Source organism: Heterodontus francisci, chromosome 6, assembly GCF_036365525.1.
Source record: "Heterodontus francisci isolate sHetFra1 chromosome 6, sHetFra1.hap1, whole genome shotgun sequence".
NCBI lineage: Eukaryota > Metazoa > Chordata > Chondrichthyes > Heterodontiformes > Heterodontidae > Heterodontus > Heterodontus francisci.
In genome coordinates, this window is record NC_090376.1 from 131,460,604 (window position 1) to 131,474,985 (window position 14,382).

General features: G+C 47.8%; 1 protein-coding gene across 3 annotated transcripts in view; it reads left to right on the plus strand.

Moving 5' to 3' along the window:
* uchl3 (ubiquitin carboxyl-terminal esterase L3 (ubiquitin thiolesterase)) overlaps nucleotides 1–14,382 on the plus strand; it is a 74,042-nt gene that overhangs the window by 47,841 nt on the left and 11,819 nt on the right. For all 3 annotated transcript variants that reach the window (XM_068034320.1, XM_068034321.1, XM_068034322.1), the window contains one exon: nucleotides 6,266–6,341. In XM_068034320.1, coding sequence (XP_067890421.1) covers nucleotides 6,266–6,341 — 76 coding nt within the window. The remainder of the gene's footprint in view (nucleotides 1–6,265; nucleotides 6,342–14,382) is intronic.

Genomic DNA, 14,382 nt, shown 5'->3' on the forward strand with positions numbered 1-14,382 from the left:
AGGGAATCTATGCGTGGAGCCAGAGGAAATGGGCGAGGTACTAAATGAGTACTTTGCATCACTATTCACCAAGGAGAAGGACTTGGTGGAAGATGAATCCAGGGAAGGGAGTGTAGATAGTCTGGGTCATGTCGATATAAAAAGGAGGAGGTGTTGGGCGTCTTGAAAAACATTAAGGTAGATAAGTCCCCAGGGCCTGATGGGATCTACCCCAGAATACTGAGGGAGGCAAGGGAGGAAATTGCTGGGGCCTTGACAGAAATCTTTGTATTTGGCTACAGGTGAAGTCCCAGAGGACTGGAGAATAGCCAATGTTGTTCCTTTGTTTAAGAAGGGTAGCCAGGATAATCCAGGAAATTACAGGCTGGTGAGCCTTACGTCAGTGGTAAGGAAATTATTGGAGAGGATTCTTCGGGACAGGATTTACTCCCATTTGGAAACAAATGGACGTATTAGTGAGAGGCAGCATGGTTTTGTGAAGGGGAGGTCGTGTCTCACTAACTTGATCGAGTTTTTTGAGGAAGTGACGAAGATGATTGATGAAGGAAGGGCAGTGGATGTTATCTATATGGACTTCAGTAAAGCCTTTGACAAGGTCCCTCATGGCAGACTGGTACAAAAGGTGAAGTCACATGGGATCAGAGGTGAGCTGGCAAGATGGATACAGAACTGCCTCTGTCATAGATGACAGAGGGTAGCAGTGGAAGGGTGCTTTTCTGAATGGAGGGCTGTGACTAGTGGTGTTCCGCAGGGATCAGTGCTGGGACCTTTGCTGTTTGTATTATATATAAATGATTTGGAGGAAAATGTAGCTGGTCTGATTCGTAAGTTTGCGGACAACACAAAGGTTGGTTGAGTTGCAGATAGTGATGAGTATTGTCAGAGGATACAACAGGATATAGATCGGTTGAAGACTTGGGAGGAGAAATGGCAGATGGAGTTTAATCCGGACAAATGTGAGGTGATGCATTTTGGAAGGTCTAATACGGGTGGGAAGTATACAGTAAATGGCAGAACCCTTAGGAGTATTGACAGGCAGAGAGATATGGGCGTCCAGGTCCACAGATCACTGAAAGTGGCAACGCAGGTGGATGAGGTAGTCAAGAAGGCATACGGCATGCTTGCCTTCATCGGTCGGGGCATAGAGTATAAAAATTGGCAAGTCATGCTGCAGCTGTACAGAACTTTAGTTAGGCCACACTTGGAATATTACGTACAATTCTGGTCGCCACACTACCAGAAGGATGTGGAGGCTCTGGAGAGGGTACAGAAGAGGTTTACCAGAATGTTGCCTGGTCTGGAGGGTATTGGCTATGAGGAGAGGTTGGATAAACTCGGATTGTTTTCACTGGAACGACGGAGGTGGAGGGGCGACATGATAGAGGTTTACAAAGTTATGAGTGACATGGACAGAGTGGATAGTCAGAAGCTTTTTCCCAGGGTGGAAGAGTCAGTTACTAGGGGACATAGGTTTAAGGGGCGAGGGGCAAAGTTTAAAGGGGATGTGTGGGGCAAGTTTTTTACACAGAGGGTAGTGAGTGCCTGGAACTTGCTGCCGGGGGAGGTGGTGGAAGCAGGTACGATAGCGACGTTTAAGAGGCATCTTGACAAATACATGAGTAGGATGGGAATAGAGGGATACGGACCCCGGAAGTGCAGAAGGTTTTAGTTTAGACAGGCATCATGATCGGCGCAGGCTTGGAGGGCCGAATGGCCTGTTCCTGTGCTGTACTGTTCTTTGTTCTTTGTTGATGACCTTTCACCAAGACTGGAAAAAGTTAGAGACTTATTTCTTCCACATGTGCTTATCTAGTGTCCGCTTAAGTGCACCTGTGATATTTGCCTTGTGGTAGTGAGTTTCACATTCACACCATTCTTCCTTTTAAACATTTACTCTACCATTTTTTCTTGCTGCAACGCATTGGGACTTTGTACTTTGACTAGCCTGCAAGGCCTTTGCTACTGTAGGGCAGGGTGCTCTCTCAACAAGCACCGTGTTACTGCACTACTATTTGGCATTGCTGAGAATCATTAAAAACTTGTCAGTTGATGTGGTCAAGCTGGGATTGACATTCCAGGCAGTGCTTGTTGACTCGAGTGTGAAGGGTTCTGAACTGGAATAGAGCATTTTGTTTTTCCAATCCAGGACTCTTGATTGTAGCCAAGTTTTGTAACCTTTTTGATTCTTTGCTTTAACAATGCCCTGTTTATGCAGTGGAGCACCAAGTGTGGTGCACCTTGTGGCGATTTACTAGTCTTGAGAATGCTGACAGGCAGGGACAGCATGCTTCTCCCACATTGGGGTGGAGGGAAACCTAAGGTGAATCAACCCCTGCTGCTCTGATTCACCTCCCATGTGATTGAGTACAGAATGATATCACCAGATGCCTGGGTGCAAAATGTGTATTCCTCCATGTGCTAGATTTGCAAATGTTGCTTGTATAATGCAGAAACTAAAAAGAGAGGTGGGTAGGAACTTTCTAAAAATGGATGAAGCTGAAAGGATAGTCTTCCCAAATCTATAAATAATATTGTCACCGAATAAGAATTCCCGCAGGTTAAGAATAAGAACTGAAAATTTCTATTTGCATTTCAAGTTTTTTCTGAATAAATTGGGCCAGAATTTACTGCAGGAACAACAGTGAGGCTAATGGCGCTCCCCAGGATATACGTGCAGATCACACAGCTACTTTGGGTGAGGCCAGATACTCAGTTAAATGCAAAAATCCAGAAGTTACTGGCTTGAGATTCATCACTCCGTCATTACCTTCCTGAAAACGGCATCTTGCCGTCTGGCTCCCCCTTAAAATACATTGAATGTTGTGAAGTTCCTGTACTGGCATCGTAGCTACGAGTCAATTCATTGCAGAATGTTCGCAAAGGCCACTTCAATCTAAGTACCCTTTTAACAATGTAGTAGGTCTTAATTACTGCCTGACTGCCTCTGTGGCACTGAAAATTAACTTTCACAAGTGTGACATTCCTTCAGCTTTTAATTGTTGTTGGAGATTTAAAAGTAATTTTCTTTTTACTTCTGTCTCTTTTTTTCGCTCTTAATTCAATCTATTTTGATTTCTGTACCTGATTTAACATTGAATTTGCTATTCTACTTTACATGTCCTGGTTCAAACTCTGCAGTGTTATTAACAGCACTTCAGTCTGATTTATTAAGGAGACATTTAGGGGGAATTTTATCCCGCTGACAGGCATCTCAACGTCTGGAGAAATAGATGCCGAGAACCTGCGTTGCTTCTTCTACAGAAGGCCTGCCGAATCTAGTGCCAATCAGGCACTTAGTGAACAGCAGCGGGCCTTCCATGGGATCAAGAACGCGGATGCCAGAAGACCCGCCCTTGCAGCGCTGCTGGCCAATCAGAGGCTGGAAGCTGCAGCGCCACCGCAAAGGCGGTGGCTGCTGTTGCATGTGTACCCACCGAGGCCATGGACTGCCACTAGAACCTGCCTCAGGTTGGTCAGAGTGGGATGGGTCTTGCGAGTGAGGGTGGGGGGGTCAGCATCAAGGGCAGAGGGGTGGCCCTCAGCGGGCCCCACTTCTTCCCGATGCCGGGTGCTGCCTTTTAATGAGGGACACTTCCCTCCTGGAGCCGGGAAGCAGCCGCACGGTTTTTCATACCTTGCTTCTCGTGCGGCGACGGGGCCACCTGACGCACGGCTAATTGCAGCTGTGGCAGCAAGAGGCCCTTAATTGGTGGTGGAGGGGTTGGGGGTAATTGCCCAGTTAAGGACCTCAGTTGGCAGCAGGAAGGCCATTCATAGGCCTTCTGGCCCCGGACTAAATTTTGGCAGAGCTCAGATGGCGGCGGGGCCCTGCCACCATCCCACCTGATTTTATGCTCTCCCCGCCTCTAAATGCGCCCTGGGGGAGAGCATAAAATTCCCCCCTTAGTTACTTGTTCTGTTCAGATGGGTCCCAGATCCCCTTTAGAGTGTGCTGTGTTGTTTTGACCTGCCTCTTGCAACAGGTTGCTATCCAAAAACTCATCGAATTTCTCTTGCCTGTTTAATTTCCAACATTAGATGCCGTTCTTTTGCCAGCTACAGTAAATTCGGCCCCATTATTTCAATTTGAACAGATTTTTTAAATCATATGTTTTACTGAACTGTCTGTCATATGGCAGCCTGCACCTTTTTAAAACCTGTCTTGTTAACACTACCTAAAGATGCCAATGAAATACTGTTGGTGAACATTAAAAATAAATTAAATAAAGCATAGATTCATTGGAAAACATACTGTATACGAGCGTTCACAAAAATACAGTTGGAATATTCCGTGAAATTGTATTAACTGCAACAGGTGAGATGTATGAACATCAGTCCATGGGTTGACTTGAAAGCAGCGAATATTTTTCATGTAGAGCAGTACAATTCCTTGCTTTTTGCTGGTAGATAATGGTGATTTTGAACGTGGAAAAATTATCAAAGTATCCTCTTAGTCATTATTGTTCACCTGGACATGTGACTCAGAAGACAAATCTATGAATTCTATTCATCAAGATCATTGCTGATTCTTATATAAAGCAAGCATAGCAGATTTCAGTTATGATTAGTTTCTACCAAGGCTGAACCTAACCATAGTTGAAATGAACTGTGTGCGCCGAGCAAGAGAAGAGGTGGGAAATACTGGCATGGCTCGGTGGCAGCCCTTGAAACATTTCTGGTCTGGTAGAACAGAAAAGGCTGTTCCCTTACTGGTGAATTTTGACCACTCTGGGAGTAGATTTATGCACCAATAGATCTCAATTTCCAAATTCAGGTTCTGTTATAGAATGATAAACTGTGGCCCAGCAGCAATCTAATGAGACAGACCACTTACGCTGCCTGCCAAACTCAAAAATCTGCCTCATAACCTCTCGGCAAGTTCCCATCTATGTCGCAGGATTGCCTCCAATTCCATGCATCACAATTGTAGCTAGTAATCTCTTAGATATGAACATGACATATTGGAGCAGGACTAAGCCCCCCGGGTCTGCTGCGCCATTGAATAAGATCATGGCTGAACTTTTGACTCAGCGACAATGACTGAACATCCACACCCCTCTAGGATAGAGAATTCCAAAGATTCACAACCCTCTGAGTGAAGAAATTTCTCTGCATCTCAGTCCTGAATGGCTGACCTCTTACCCCGATACTATGACCCCCTAATTCCAGACGTTAGTGCCAGGACAAACAGCCTCTCTGCATGTACTCTGTCAAGCCGTCGAAGAATTATGTCCATTTCAATGAGATCTCCTCTCATTCTTCTAAATTCCAGAGAATATAGGCCCATTCTACTCTATCTTTCCTCAAAGGACAGCCCTCTCATCCCAGAAATTAATATCATGAACCTTCATTCAAATCCCTTTAAGACCTTAGATCAGGAGACCAAAACTGTACACCGTACTCCAGGTGTGGTCTCACCAAAGCCCTGTATAATTGTAGCAAGTCTAACTCTTGTACTCTTGTATGGAATAAAATAAAAGCAAAAAACTGTGGATGCTGGAAATATGAAATTAAAACAGAAAGTGCTGGAAAAGCTCAGCAGGTTTGGCAGCATCTGTGGAGAGAGAAGCAGAGTTGACGTTTCAGGCCAGTGACCTTTCATCAGAACTGGCAAAATGTTAGAAATGTAATAGGTTTTAAAGAAGTAAAGTGGGGGTGGGGGGTGGAGGAGGGGGAAGAGAACAAATGGGAAGATGTGTGATAGGACAGAGGGCCGGAGAGATTAACTGACAAGGTCATGGGACAAAGGCAAAGAGAGTGTGCTAATATAATAAAATAAAAACAAGAAATGCTGGAATCACTCAGCAGGTCTGGCAGCATCTGTGGAAAGAGAAGCAGAGTTAACGTTTCGGGTCAGTGACCCTTCATCGGAAGGGTGCTAATGGTGTTTAGAAAGACAAAGCATTAGTGCAGAGGGAGTGTTAATAGAATAATGAGCAGCCCTAATCAAATGCACAAACGTGAAAAAACACTTAGATGGAATCTTATCAGATGCCTTTTGAAAATCCATGTATTTGACATCTATTGATACACTTACTCTAATCAAAGAACTCTGGGACACTTTTACCTGTCTTTCTCTAAGATGCAGAACTGTTTCTGGTGCTCTATCTGCTTTATTATTTTTGTCGCACCTCTGGAATAAATATTTTGAAAGCAAAAAGGTACTCTGGTGTTATTATATAGAACATTATTTTAAGATCATTTAGTTGAAGAAGTTATAAAGATTCTAATGACAAAAACTATGTATCAATGTTGTCTGTTTCAGGCACCAAGCTTAGATGAGAAAGTAGACTTGCATTTTATAACCTTTGTTAACGTTGATGGATACCTGTATGAACTGGGTAAGTGAATCTTGCTTCCACTGGGTGGAAAGTAAACAGAAGACTGTAATGCTTTAGAAACTGTTCATGCAAATATCTTTCTATAAATCGCCTTTATAATTCTCCTTCTCCATCTTGCTAAAGACCTCGGGACATACTTCTACATTACAGGAATGTTTAAAAGCAACTTATAGTTGCTTTCCAGCAGACAGGCCCCCCGATTATACCAGGGATACTTAGAAAGTTGCCTTTCAGTACACTGAAGTCTGAGTAAGTTCAAAGATTGTGTACTGTTCATTTGTTTCAAATGAACATGCTTTAGGAAAGGTGTCAAGGTCTTGGAGGGGGTGTAGAGGAGATTTACTAGAATGGCCCCAGGGATGAGGGTTGATTTATGTGGAGTGACTGGAGAAGCTGGGGTTGTTCTTAGAGCAGGGAAGTTTAAGTAAAGAGTTAATAGAGGTGTTCAAAGGGTTCTGATCAAGTAAATATGGACAAACCGTTTCCAGTGGCAGTAGGGTCAGTAACCAGAGGAGACAGATTGAAGATAGTGGCAAAAGAAATAGAGGAATTTTTTTTATGCAGCAAATTTATAGTGAACTCGAATGCACAGCCTGAAAGGCTGGTGGCAACAGATTCAATAATAACTTCCAAAAATGCTTGAAGGGAGAACTTCTGGGCTATGTGGATAGAGCAGGGGAGTAGGACTAATTGGAAAACTCTTTCGAAGAGTCAGTACAGGCACAATAGATTGAATGGCACCCTTCCATGCTGTATTGTTCTATGCATAGATTTCTTATTTACTCTGTTATCCTCTCCTGAAAAGTTGGAAAATGTGCAACATCAATTTATATGACATATTTACAATTTACGACAGCATTCTAAAAGAGGAATTTGTGGGGTCAAATTACTTTAGTTTCAGGTATCTGGATAAAGGGCTGCCAACCCTCATTGACCTGGAGTCTTCTGGAATGGAAGATTAATCTCTTCAACACTGCTGCTAGCACTCCAGGAGTGACGTAGAGTTCATATTTGCGTCTGTGTTTATGCCTGCTTTATTTGCCTGCTTGCGGAGACTGTCCTGTTCTCGGAACTTTTCACCCGGTCGCTGCTCGTATGAAGCCATGAGCCAAGGCTTCCAGCTCCAAGGGACCCAACCTTTATAAGGTGACTGCAATAAAATTTGCAAACTTCCTAATCAAGCATCATGTGATCAATTGTCACATGATTAAACCTCCAGGAATACCTCAAAAGTTGGTAGTCCGATTGGAAATACAACATGAGGTATCTGTTCGTCGTTTACAATGATTCTACAGAAAGATCCAATCTTATTTTGTAATTTTAAAAAAAAATTATCCCGGAGCTGTTTGTTCGAAGGGTTCACTTACCAAATGATGGATGTGTTTAAAGTTGTCAGTGGCCACAAAAGTTGGGCGTTTCCATTACAAATTCTTCTGTTCCATTGGAAGCCAAGGTTTGGGATTAGGAATGCAGTGGGACACAGCCTTATTTATTAGTTTGCGTTTCGGAAGCCAGTCCTGTTTGAACAGGTTAACTAAATTAGTCAGGCCCTTTGTACTGAGCAAAATTGTTCATTTTCAAGCTTGGTCGGGCAAAGCAGTCAAGCTCTTGGGCTAACATTTCACATCTTCAACAAATTTCCGATGAGTCTGCTCAATAGAACTCAGCATTTTTTATTCTCCAGATTTTTTTTTACTGTATTTCAACCTTAATAGGTTTTGGTTACGTGACATGAAAAGAGCAATTTATTGATTTTTTTTCTTCTCATTTTTCATGCTCCATCTTCTTCCTCCCCTCTCTTTGTCCCTCTAACTCTCTTTTCTCTCTCCACCTTCCCCTTTCTCTCTCCCTCTTTTCCCTTTATCTCTCTCTCCCTCTTTTCCCTTTATCTCTCTCTCCCTCTTTTCCCTTTATCTCTCTCTCTCCCTCTTTTCCCTTTATCTCTCTCTCTCCCTCTTTTCCCTTTATCTCTCTCTCTTCCTCTTTTCCCTTTATCTCTCTCTCTTCCTCTTTTCCCTTTATCTCTCTCTCTTCCTCTTTTCCCTTTATCTCTCTCTCTCCCTCTTTTCCCTTTATCTCTCTCTCTCCCTCTTTTCCCTTTATCTCTCTCTCTCCCTCTTTTCCCTTTATCTCTCTCTCCCCCTTTTCCCTTTATCTCTCTCTCCCCCTTTTCCCTTTATCTCTCTCTCTCTCTCCCCCTTTTCCCTTTATCTCTCTCTCTCTCTCTCTCTCTCTCTCTCTCTCTCCCCCTTCCCCTTTATCTCTCTCTCTTCCCCCCCCTTCCCCTTTATCTCTCTCTCTCTCCCCCCTTCCCCTTTATCTCTCTCTCTCTCTCTCTCTCTCTCTCTCTCCCCCTTCCCCTTTATTTCTCTCTCTCCCCCTTCCCCTTTATTTCTCTCTCTCCCCCTTTTCCCTTTATCTCTCTCTCTCTCTCCCCCCTTCCCCTTTATCTCTCTCTCTCTCTCTCTCTCTCTCTCTCCCCCTTCCCCTTTATTTCTCTCTCTCCCCCTTCCCCTTTATTTCTCTCTCTCCCCCTTTTCCCTTTATCTCTCTCTCTCTCCCCCTTTTCCCTTTATCTCTCTCTCTCTCTCCCCCCCTTCCCCTTTATCTCTCTCTCTCCCCCCCTTCCCCTTTATCTCTCTCTCTCCCCCCCTTCCCCTTTATCTCTCTCTCTCCCCCCCTTCCCCTTTATCTCTCTCTCTCCCCCCCTTCCCTTTATCTCTCTCTCTCCCCCCCCTTCCCCTTTATCTCTCTCTCTCTCTCTCCCCCTTTTCCCTTTATCTCTCTCTCTCTCTCCCCCCCTTTTCCCTTTATCTCTCTCTCTCTCCCCCTTTTCCCTTTATCTCTCTCTCTCTCTCCCCCCTTCCCCTTTATTTCTCTCTCTCCCCCCCCTTCCCCTTTATCTCTCTCTCCCCCCCTTCCCCTTTATCTCTCTCTCCCCCCCCTTCCCCTTTATCTCTCTCTCTCCCCCCCTTCCCCTTTATCTCTCTCTCTCCCCCCCCTTCCCCTTTATCTCTCTCTCTCCCCCCCCTTCCCCTTTATCTCTCTCTCTCTCCCCCTTTTCCCTTTATCTCTCTCTCTCTCTCCCCCCCTTTTCCCTTTATCTCTCTCTCTCTCCCCCTTTTCCCTTTATCTCTCTCTCTCTCTCCCCCCTTCCCCTTTATTTCTCTCTCTCCCCCCCCTTCCCCTTTATCTCTCTCTCTCCCCCTTCCCCTTTATCTATCTCTCTCTCTCTCTCTCTCTCCCCCCCCTTCCCCTTTATCTCTCTCTCCCCCCCCTTCCCCTTTATCTCTCTCTCCCCCCCCCCTTCCCCTTTATCTCTCTCTCCCCCCCCCTTCCCCTTTATCTCTCTCTCCCCCCCCCCCCCTTCCCCTTTATCTCTCTCTCCCCCCCCCCCTTCCCCTTTATCTCTCTCTCTCCCCTTCCCCTTTATCTCTCTCTCTCCCCTTCCCCTTTATCTCTCTCTCTCCCCTTCCCCTTTATCTCTCTCTCTCCCCTTCCCCTTTATCTCTCTCTCTCCCCTTCCCCTTTATCTCTCTCTCTCTCTCTCTCCCCCTTCCCCTTTATCTCTCTCTCTTCCCCCCCTTCCCCTTTATCTCTCTCTCTCTCCCCCCTTCCCCTTTATCTATCTCTCTCTCTCTCCCCCCTTCCCCTTTATCTATCTCTCTCTCTCCCCCCTTCCCCTTTATCTATCTCTCTCTCTCCCCCTTCCCCTTTATCTCTCTCTCTCCCCCCTTCCCCTTTATCTCTCTCTCTCCCCCCTTCCCCTTTATCTCTCTCTCTCCCCCCTTCCCCTTTATCTCTCTCTCTCCCCCTTCCCCTTTATCTCTCTCTCTCCCCCTTCCCCTTTATTTCTCTCTCTCCCCCTTTTCCCTTTATCTCTCTCTCTCCCCCTTTTCCCTTTATCTCTCTCTCTCCCTCTTTTCCCTTTATCTCTCTCTCTTCCTCTTTTCCCTTTATCTCTCTCTCTCCCTCTTTTCCCTTTATCTCTCTCTCTCCCTCTTTTCCCTTTATCTCTCTCTCTCCCTCTTTTCCCTTTATCTCTCTCTCCCCCTTTTCCCTTTATCTCTCTCTCTCCCCCTTTTCCCTTTATCTCTCTCTCTCTCCCCCTTTTCCCTTTATCTCTCTCTCTCCCCCTTCCCCTTTATCTCTCTCTCTCTCTCTCTCTCTCTCTCTCTCTCTCTCTCTCTCCCCTTCCCCTTTAACTCTCTCTCTTCCCCCCCCTTCCCCTTTATCTCTCTCTCTCTCCCCCCTTCCCCTTTATCTCTCTCTCTCTCTCTCTCTCTCTCCCCCTTCCCCTTTATTCTCTCTCTCCCCCTTCCCCTTTATTTCTCTCTCTCCCCCTTCCCCTTTATTTCTCTCTCTCCCCCCTTTTCCCTTTATCTCTCTCTCTCTCCCCCTTTTCCCTTATCTCTCTCTCTCTCTCCCCCCCTTCCCCTTTATCTCTCTCTCTCCCCCCCTTCCCCTTTATCTCTCTCTCTCCCCCCCTTCCCCTTTATCTCTCTCTCTCCCCCCCTTCCCCTTTATCTCTCTCTCTCCCCCCCTTCCCCTTTATCTCTCTCTCTCCCCCCCCTTCCCCTTTATCTCTCTCTCCTCCCCCTTTTCCCTTTATCTCTCTCTCTCTCCCCCCCTTTTCCCTTATCTCTCTCTCTCTCCCCCTTTCCCTTTATCTCTCTCTCTCTCCCCCCTTCCCCTTTATTCTCTCTCTCCCCCCCCCTTCCCCTTTATCTCTCTCTCCCCCCCTTCCCCTTTATCTCTCTCTCCCCCCTTCCCCTTTATCTCTCTCTCCCCCCCCTTCCCCTTTATCTCTCTCTCCCCCCCCTTCCCCTTTATCTCTCTCTCCCCCCCCCTTCCCCTTTATCTCTCTCTCCCCCCCCTTCCCCTTTATCTCTCTCTCTCTCTCTCTCTCTCCCCCTTCCCCTTTATCTCTCTCTCTTCCCCCCCTTCCCCTTTATCTCTCTCTCTCTCCCCCCTTCCCCTTTATCTCTCTCTCTCTCTCTCCCCCTTCCCCTTTATCTCTCTCTCTCTCTCTCTCTCCCCCTTCCCCTTTATCTCTCTCTCTCTCTCTCTCTCTCTCCCCCTTCCCCTTTATCTCTCTCTCCCCCCCCTTCCCCTTTATCTCTCTCTCCCCCCCCCCTTCCCCTTTATCTCTCTCTCCCCCCCCCCCCTTCCCCTTTATCTCTCTCTCCCCCCCCCCCTTCCCCTTTATCTCTCTCTCCCCCCCCCCCCCTTCCCCTTTATCTCTCTCTCTCCCCTTCCCCTTTATCTCTCTCTCTCCCCTTCCCCTTTATCTCTCTCTCTCCCCTTCCCCTTTATCTCTCTCTCTCCCCTTCCCCTTTATCTCTCTCTCTCCCCCTTCCCCTTTATCTCTCTCTCTCTCTCTCCCCCTTCCCCTTTATCTCTCTCTCTTCCCCCCCTTCCCCTTTATCTCTCTCTCTCTCCCCCCTTCCCCTTTATCTATCTCTCTCTCTCTCCCCCCTTCCCCTTTATCTATCTCTCTCTCTCCCCCCCTTCCCCTTTATCTATCTCTCTCTCTCCCCCCTTCCCCTTTATCTCTCTCTCTCCCCCCCTTCCCCTTTATCTCTCTCTCTCCCCCCTTCCCCTTTATCTCTCTCTCTCCCCCTTCCCCTTTATCTCTCTCTCTCCCCCTTCCCCTTTATTCTCTCTCTCCCCCTTTCCCTTTATCTCTCTCTCTCTCCCCCTTTTCCCTTTATCTCTCTCTCTCTCTCTCTCCCCCTTTTCCCTTTATCTCTCTCTCTCTCTCCCCCCCCTTCCCCTTTATCTCTCTCTCCCCCCCCTTCCCCTTTATCTCTCTCTCCCCCCCTTCCCCTTTATCTCTCTCTCCCCCCCCTTCCCCTTTATCTCTCTCTCCCCCCCCTTCCCCTTTATCTCTCTCTCCCCCCCCTTCCCCTTTATCTCTCTCTCCCCCCCCTTCCCCTTTATCTCTCTCTCTCCCCTTCCCCTTATCTCTCTCTCTCTCTCTCTCTCTCTCCCCCTTCCCCTTTATCTCTCTCTCTTCCCCCCCTTCCCCTTTATCTCTCTCTCTCTCCCCCCTTCCCCTTTATCTCTCTCTCTCTCTCTCCCTTCCCCTTTATCTCTCTCTCTCTCTCTCTCCCCCTTCCCCTTTATCTCTCTCTCTCTCTCTCTCTCTCTCTCCCCCTTCCCCTTTATCTCTCTCTCCCCCCCCTTCCCCTTTATCTCTCTCTCCCCCCCCTTCCCCTTTATCTCTCTCTCCCCCCCCTTCCCCTTTATCTCTCTCTCCCCCCCCCTTCCCCTTTATCTCTCTCTCCCCCCCCCCCCTTCCCCTTTATCTCTCTCTCTCCCCTTCCCCTTTATCTCTCTCTCTCCCCTTCCCCTTTATCTCTCTCTCTCCCCTTCCCCTTTATCTCTCTCTCTCCCCTTCCCCTTTATCTCTCTCTCTCCCCTTCCCCTTTATCTCTCTCTCTCCCCTTCCCCTTTATCTCTCTCTCTCCCCCTTCCCCTTTATCTCTCTCTCTCCCCTTCCCCTTTATCTCTCTCTCTCTCTCTCCCCCTTCCCCTTTATCTCTCTCTCTTCCCCCCCCTTCCCCTTTATCTCTCTCTCTCTCCCCCCTTCCCCTATCTATCTCTCTCTCTCTCCCCCCTTCCCCTTTATCTATCTCTCTCTCTCCCCCCTTCCCCTTTATCTATCTCTCTCTCTCCCCCCTTCCCCTTTATCTATCTCTCTCCCCCCTTCCCCTTTATCTCTCTCTCTCCCCCCCTTCCCCTTTATCTCTCTCTCTCCCCCTTCCCCTTTATCTCTCTCTCTCCCCCCTTCCCCTTTATTTCTCTCTCTCCCCCTTTTCCCTTTATCTCTCTCTCTCTCCCCCTTTTCCCTTTATCTCTCTCTCTCTCTCTCTCCCCCTTTTCCCTTTATCTCTCTCTCTCTCTCTCCCCCCCCTTCCCCTTTATCTCTCTCTCTTCCCCCCCCTTCCCCTTTATCTCTCTCTCTCCCCCTTCCCCTTTATCTCTCTCTCTCCCCCTTCCCCTTTATCTCTCTCTCTCCCCCTTCCCCTTTATCTCTCTCTCTCCCCCTTCCCCTTTATCTCTCTCTCTCTCTCTCTCTCTCTCTCTCTCCCCCCTTCCCCTTTATCTCTCTCTCTCCCCCCCTTCCCCTTTATCTCTCTCTCTCTCTCTCTCTCTCTCTCCCCCCCTTCCCCTTTATCTCTCTCTCTCTCTCTTCCCCCTTCCCCTTTATCTCTCTCTCTCTCTCTTCCCCTTCCCCTTTATCTCTCTCTCTCCCCCCCCTTCCCCTTTATCTCTCTCTCTCCCCTTCCCCTTTATCTCTCTCTCTCCCCTTCCCCTTTATCTCTCTCTCTCCCCTTCCCTTTTATCTCTCTCTCTCTCTCTCCCCCCTTCCCCTTTATCTCTCTCTCTCCTCTCCCCCCTTCCCCTTTATCTCTCTCTCTTCCCCCCCCCTTCCCCTTTATCTCTCTCTCTCCCCCCCCCCTTCCCCTTTATCTCTCTCTCTCCCCCCCCTTCCCCTTTATCTCTCTCTCTCCCCCCCCCCCTTCCCCTTTATCTCTCTCTCTCCCCCCCCCCCTTCCCCTTTATCTCTCTCTCTTCCCCCCCCTTCCCCTTTATCTCCCTCTCTTCCCCCCCCCTTCCCCTTTATCTCCTCTCTCTCTCTCCCCCCCCCTTCCCCTTTATCTCTCTCTCTCTCCCCCCTTCCCCTTTATCTCTCTCTCTCTCCCCCCTTCCCCTTTATCTCTCTCTCTCTCTCCCCCCTTCCCCTTTATCTCTCTCTCTCTCCCCCCTTCCCCTTTATCTCTCTCTCTCTCTCCCCCCTTCCCCTTTATCTCTCTCTCTCTCTCCCCCCTTCCCCTTTATCTCTCTCTCTCTCTCTCCCCCTCCCCCCTTCCCCTTTATCTCTCTCTCTCTCTCTTCCCCCTTCCCCTTTATCACTCGCTCTCTCTCTTCCCCCTTCCCCTTTATCTCTCTCTCTCTCTCCTCTTTCGCACCTCCCCTTTATCTCTCTCTCTCCTCTCTCGCACCTCCCCTTCCCTCTAATACAAATGAGTTA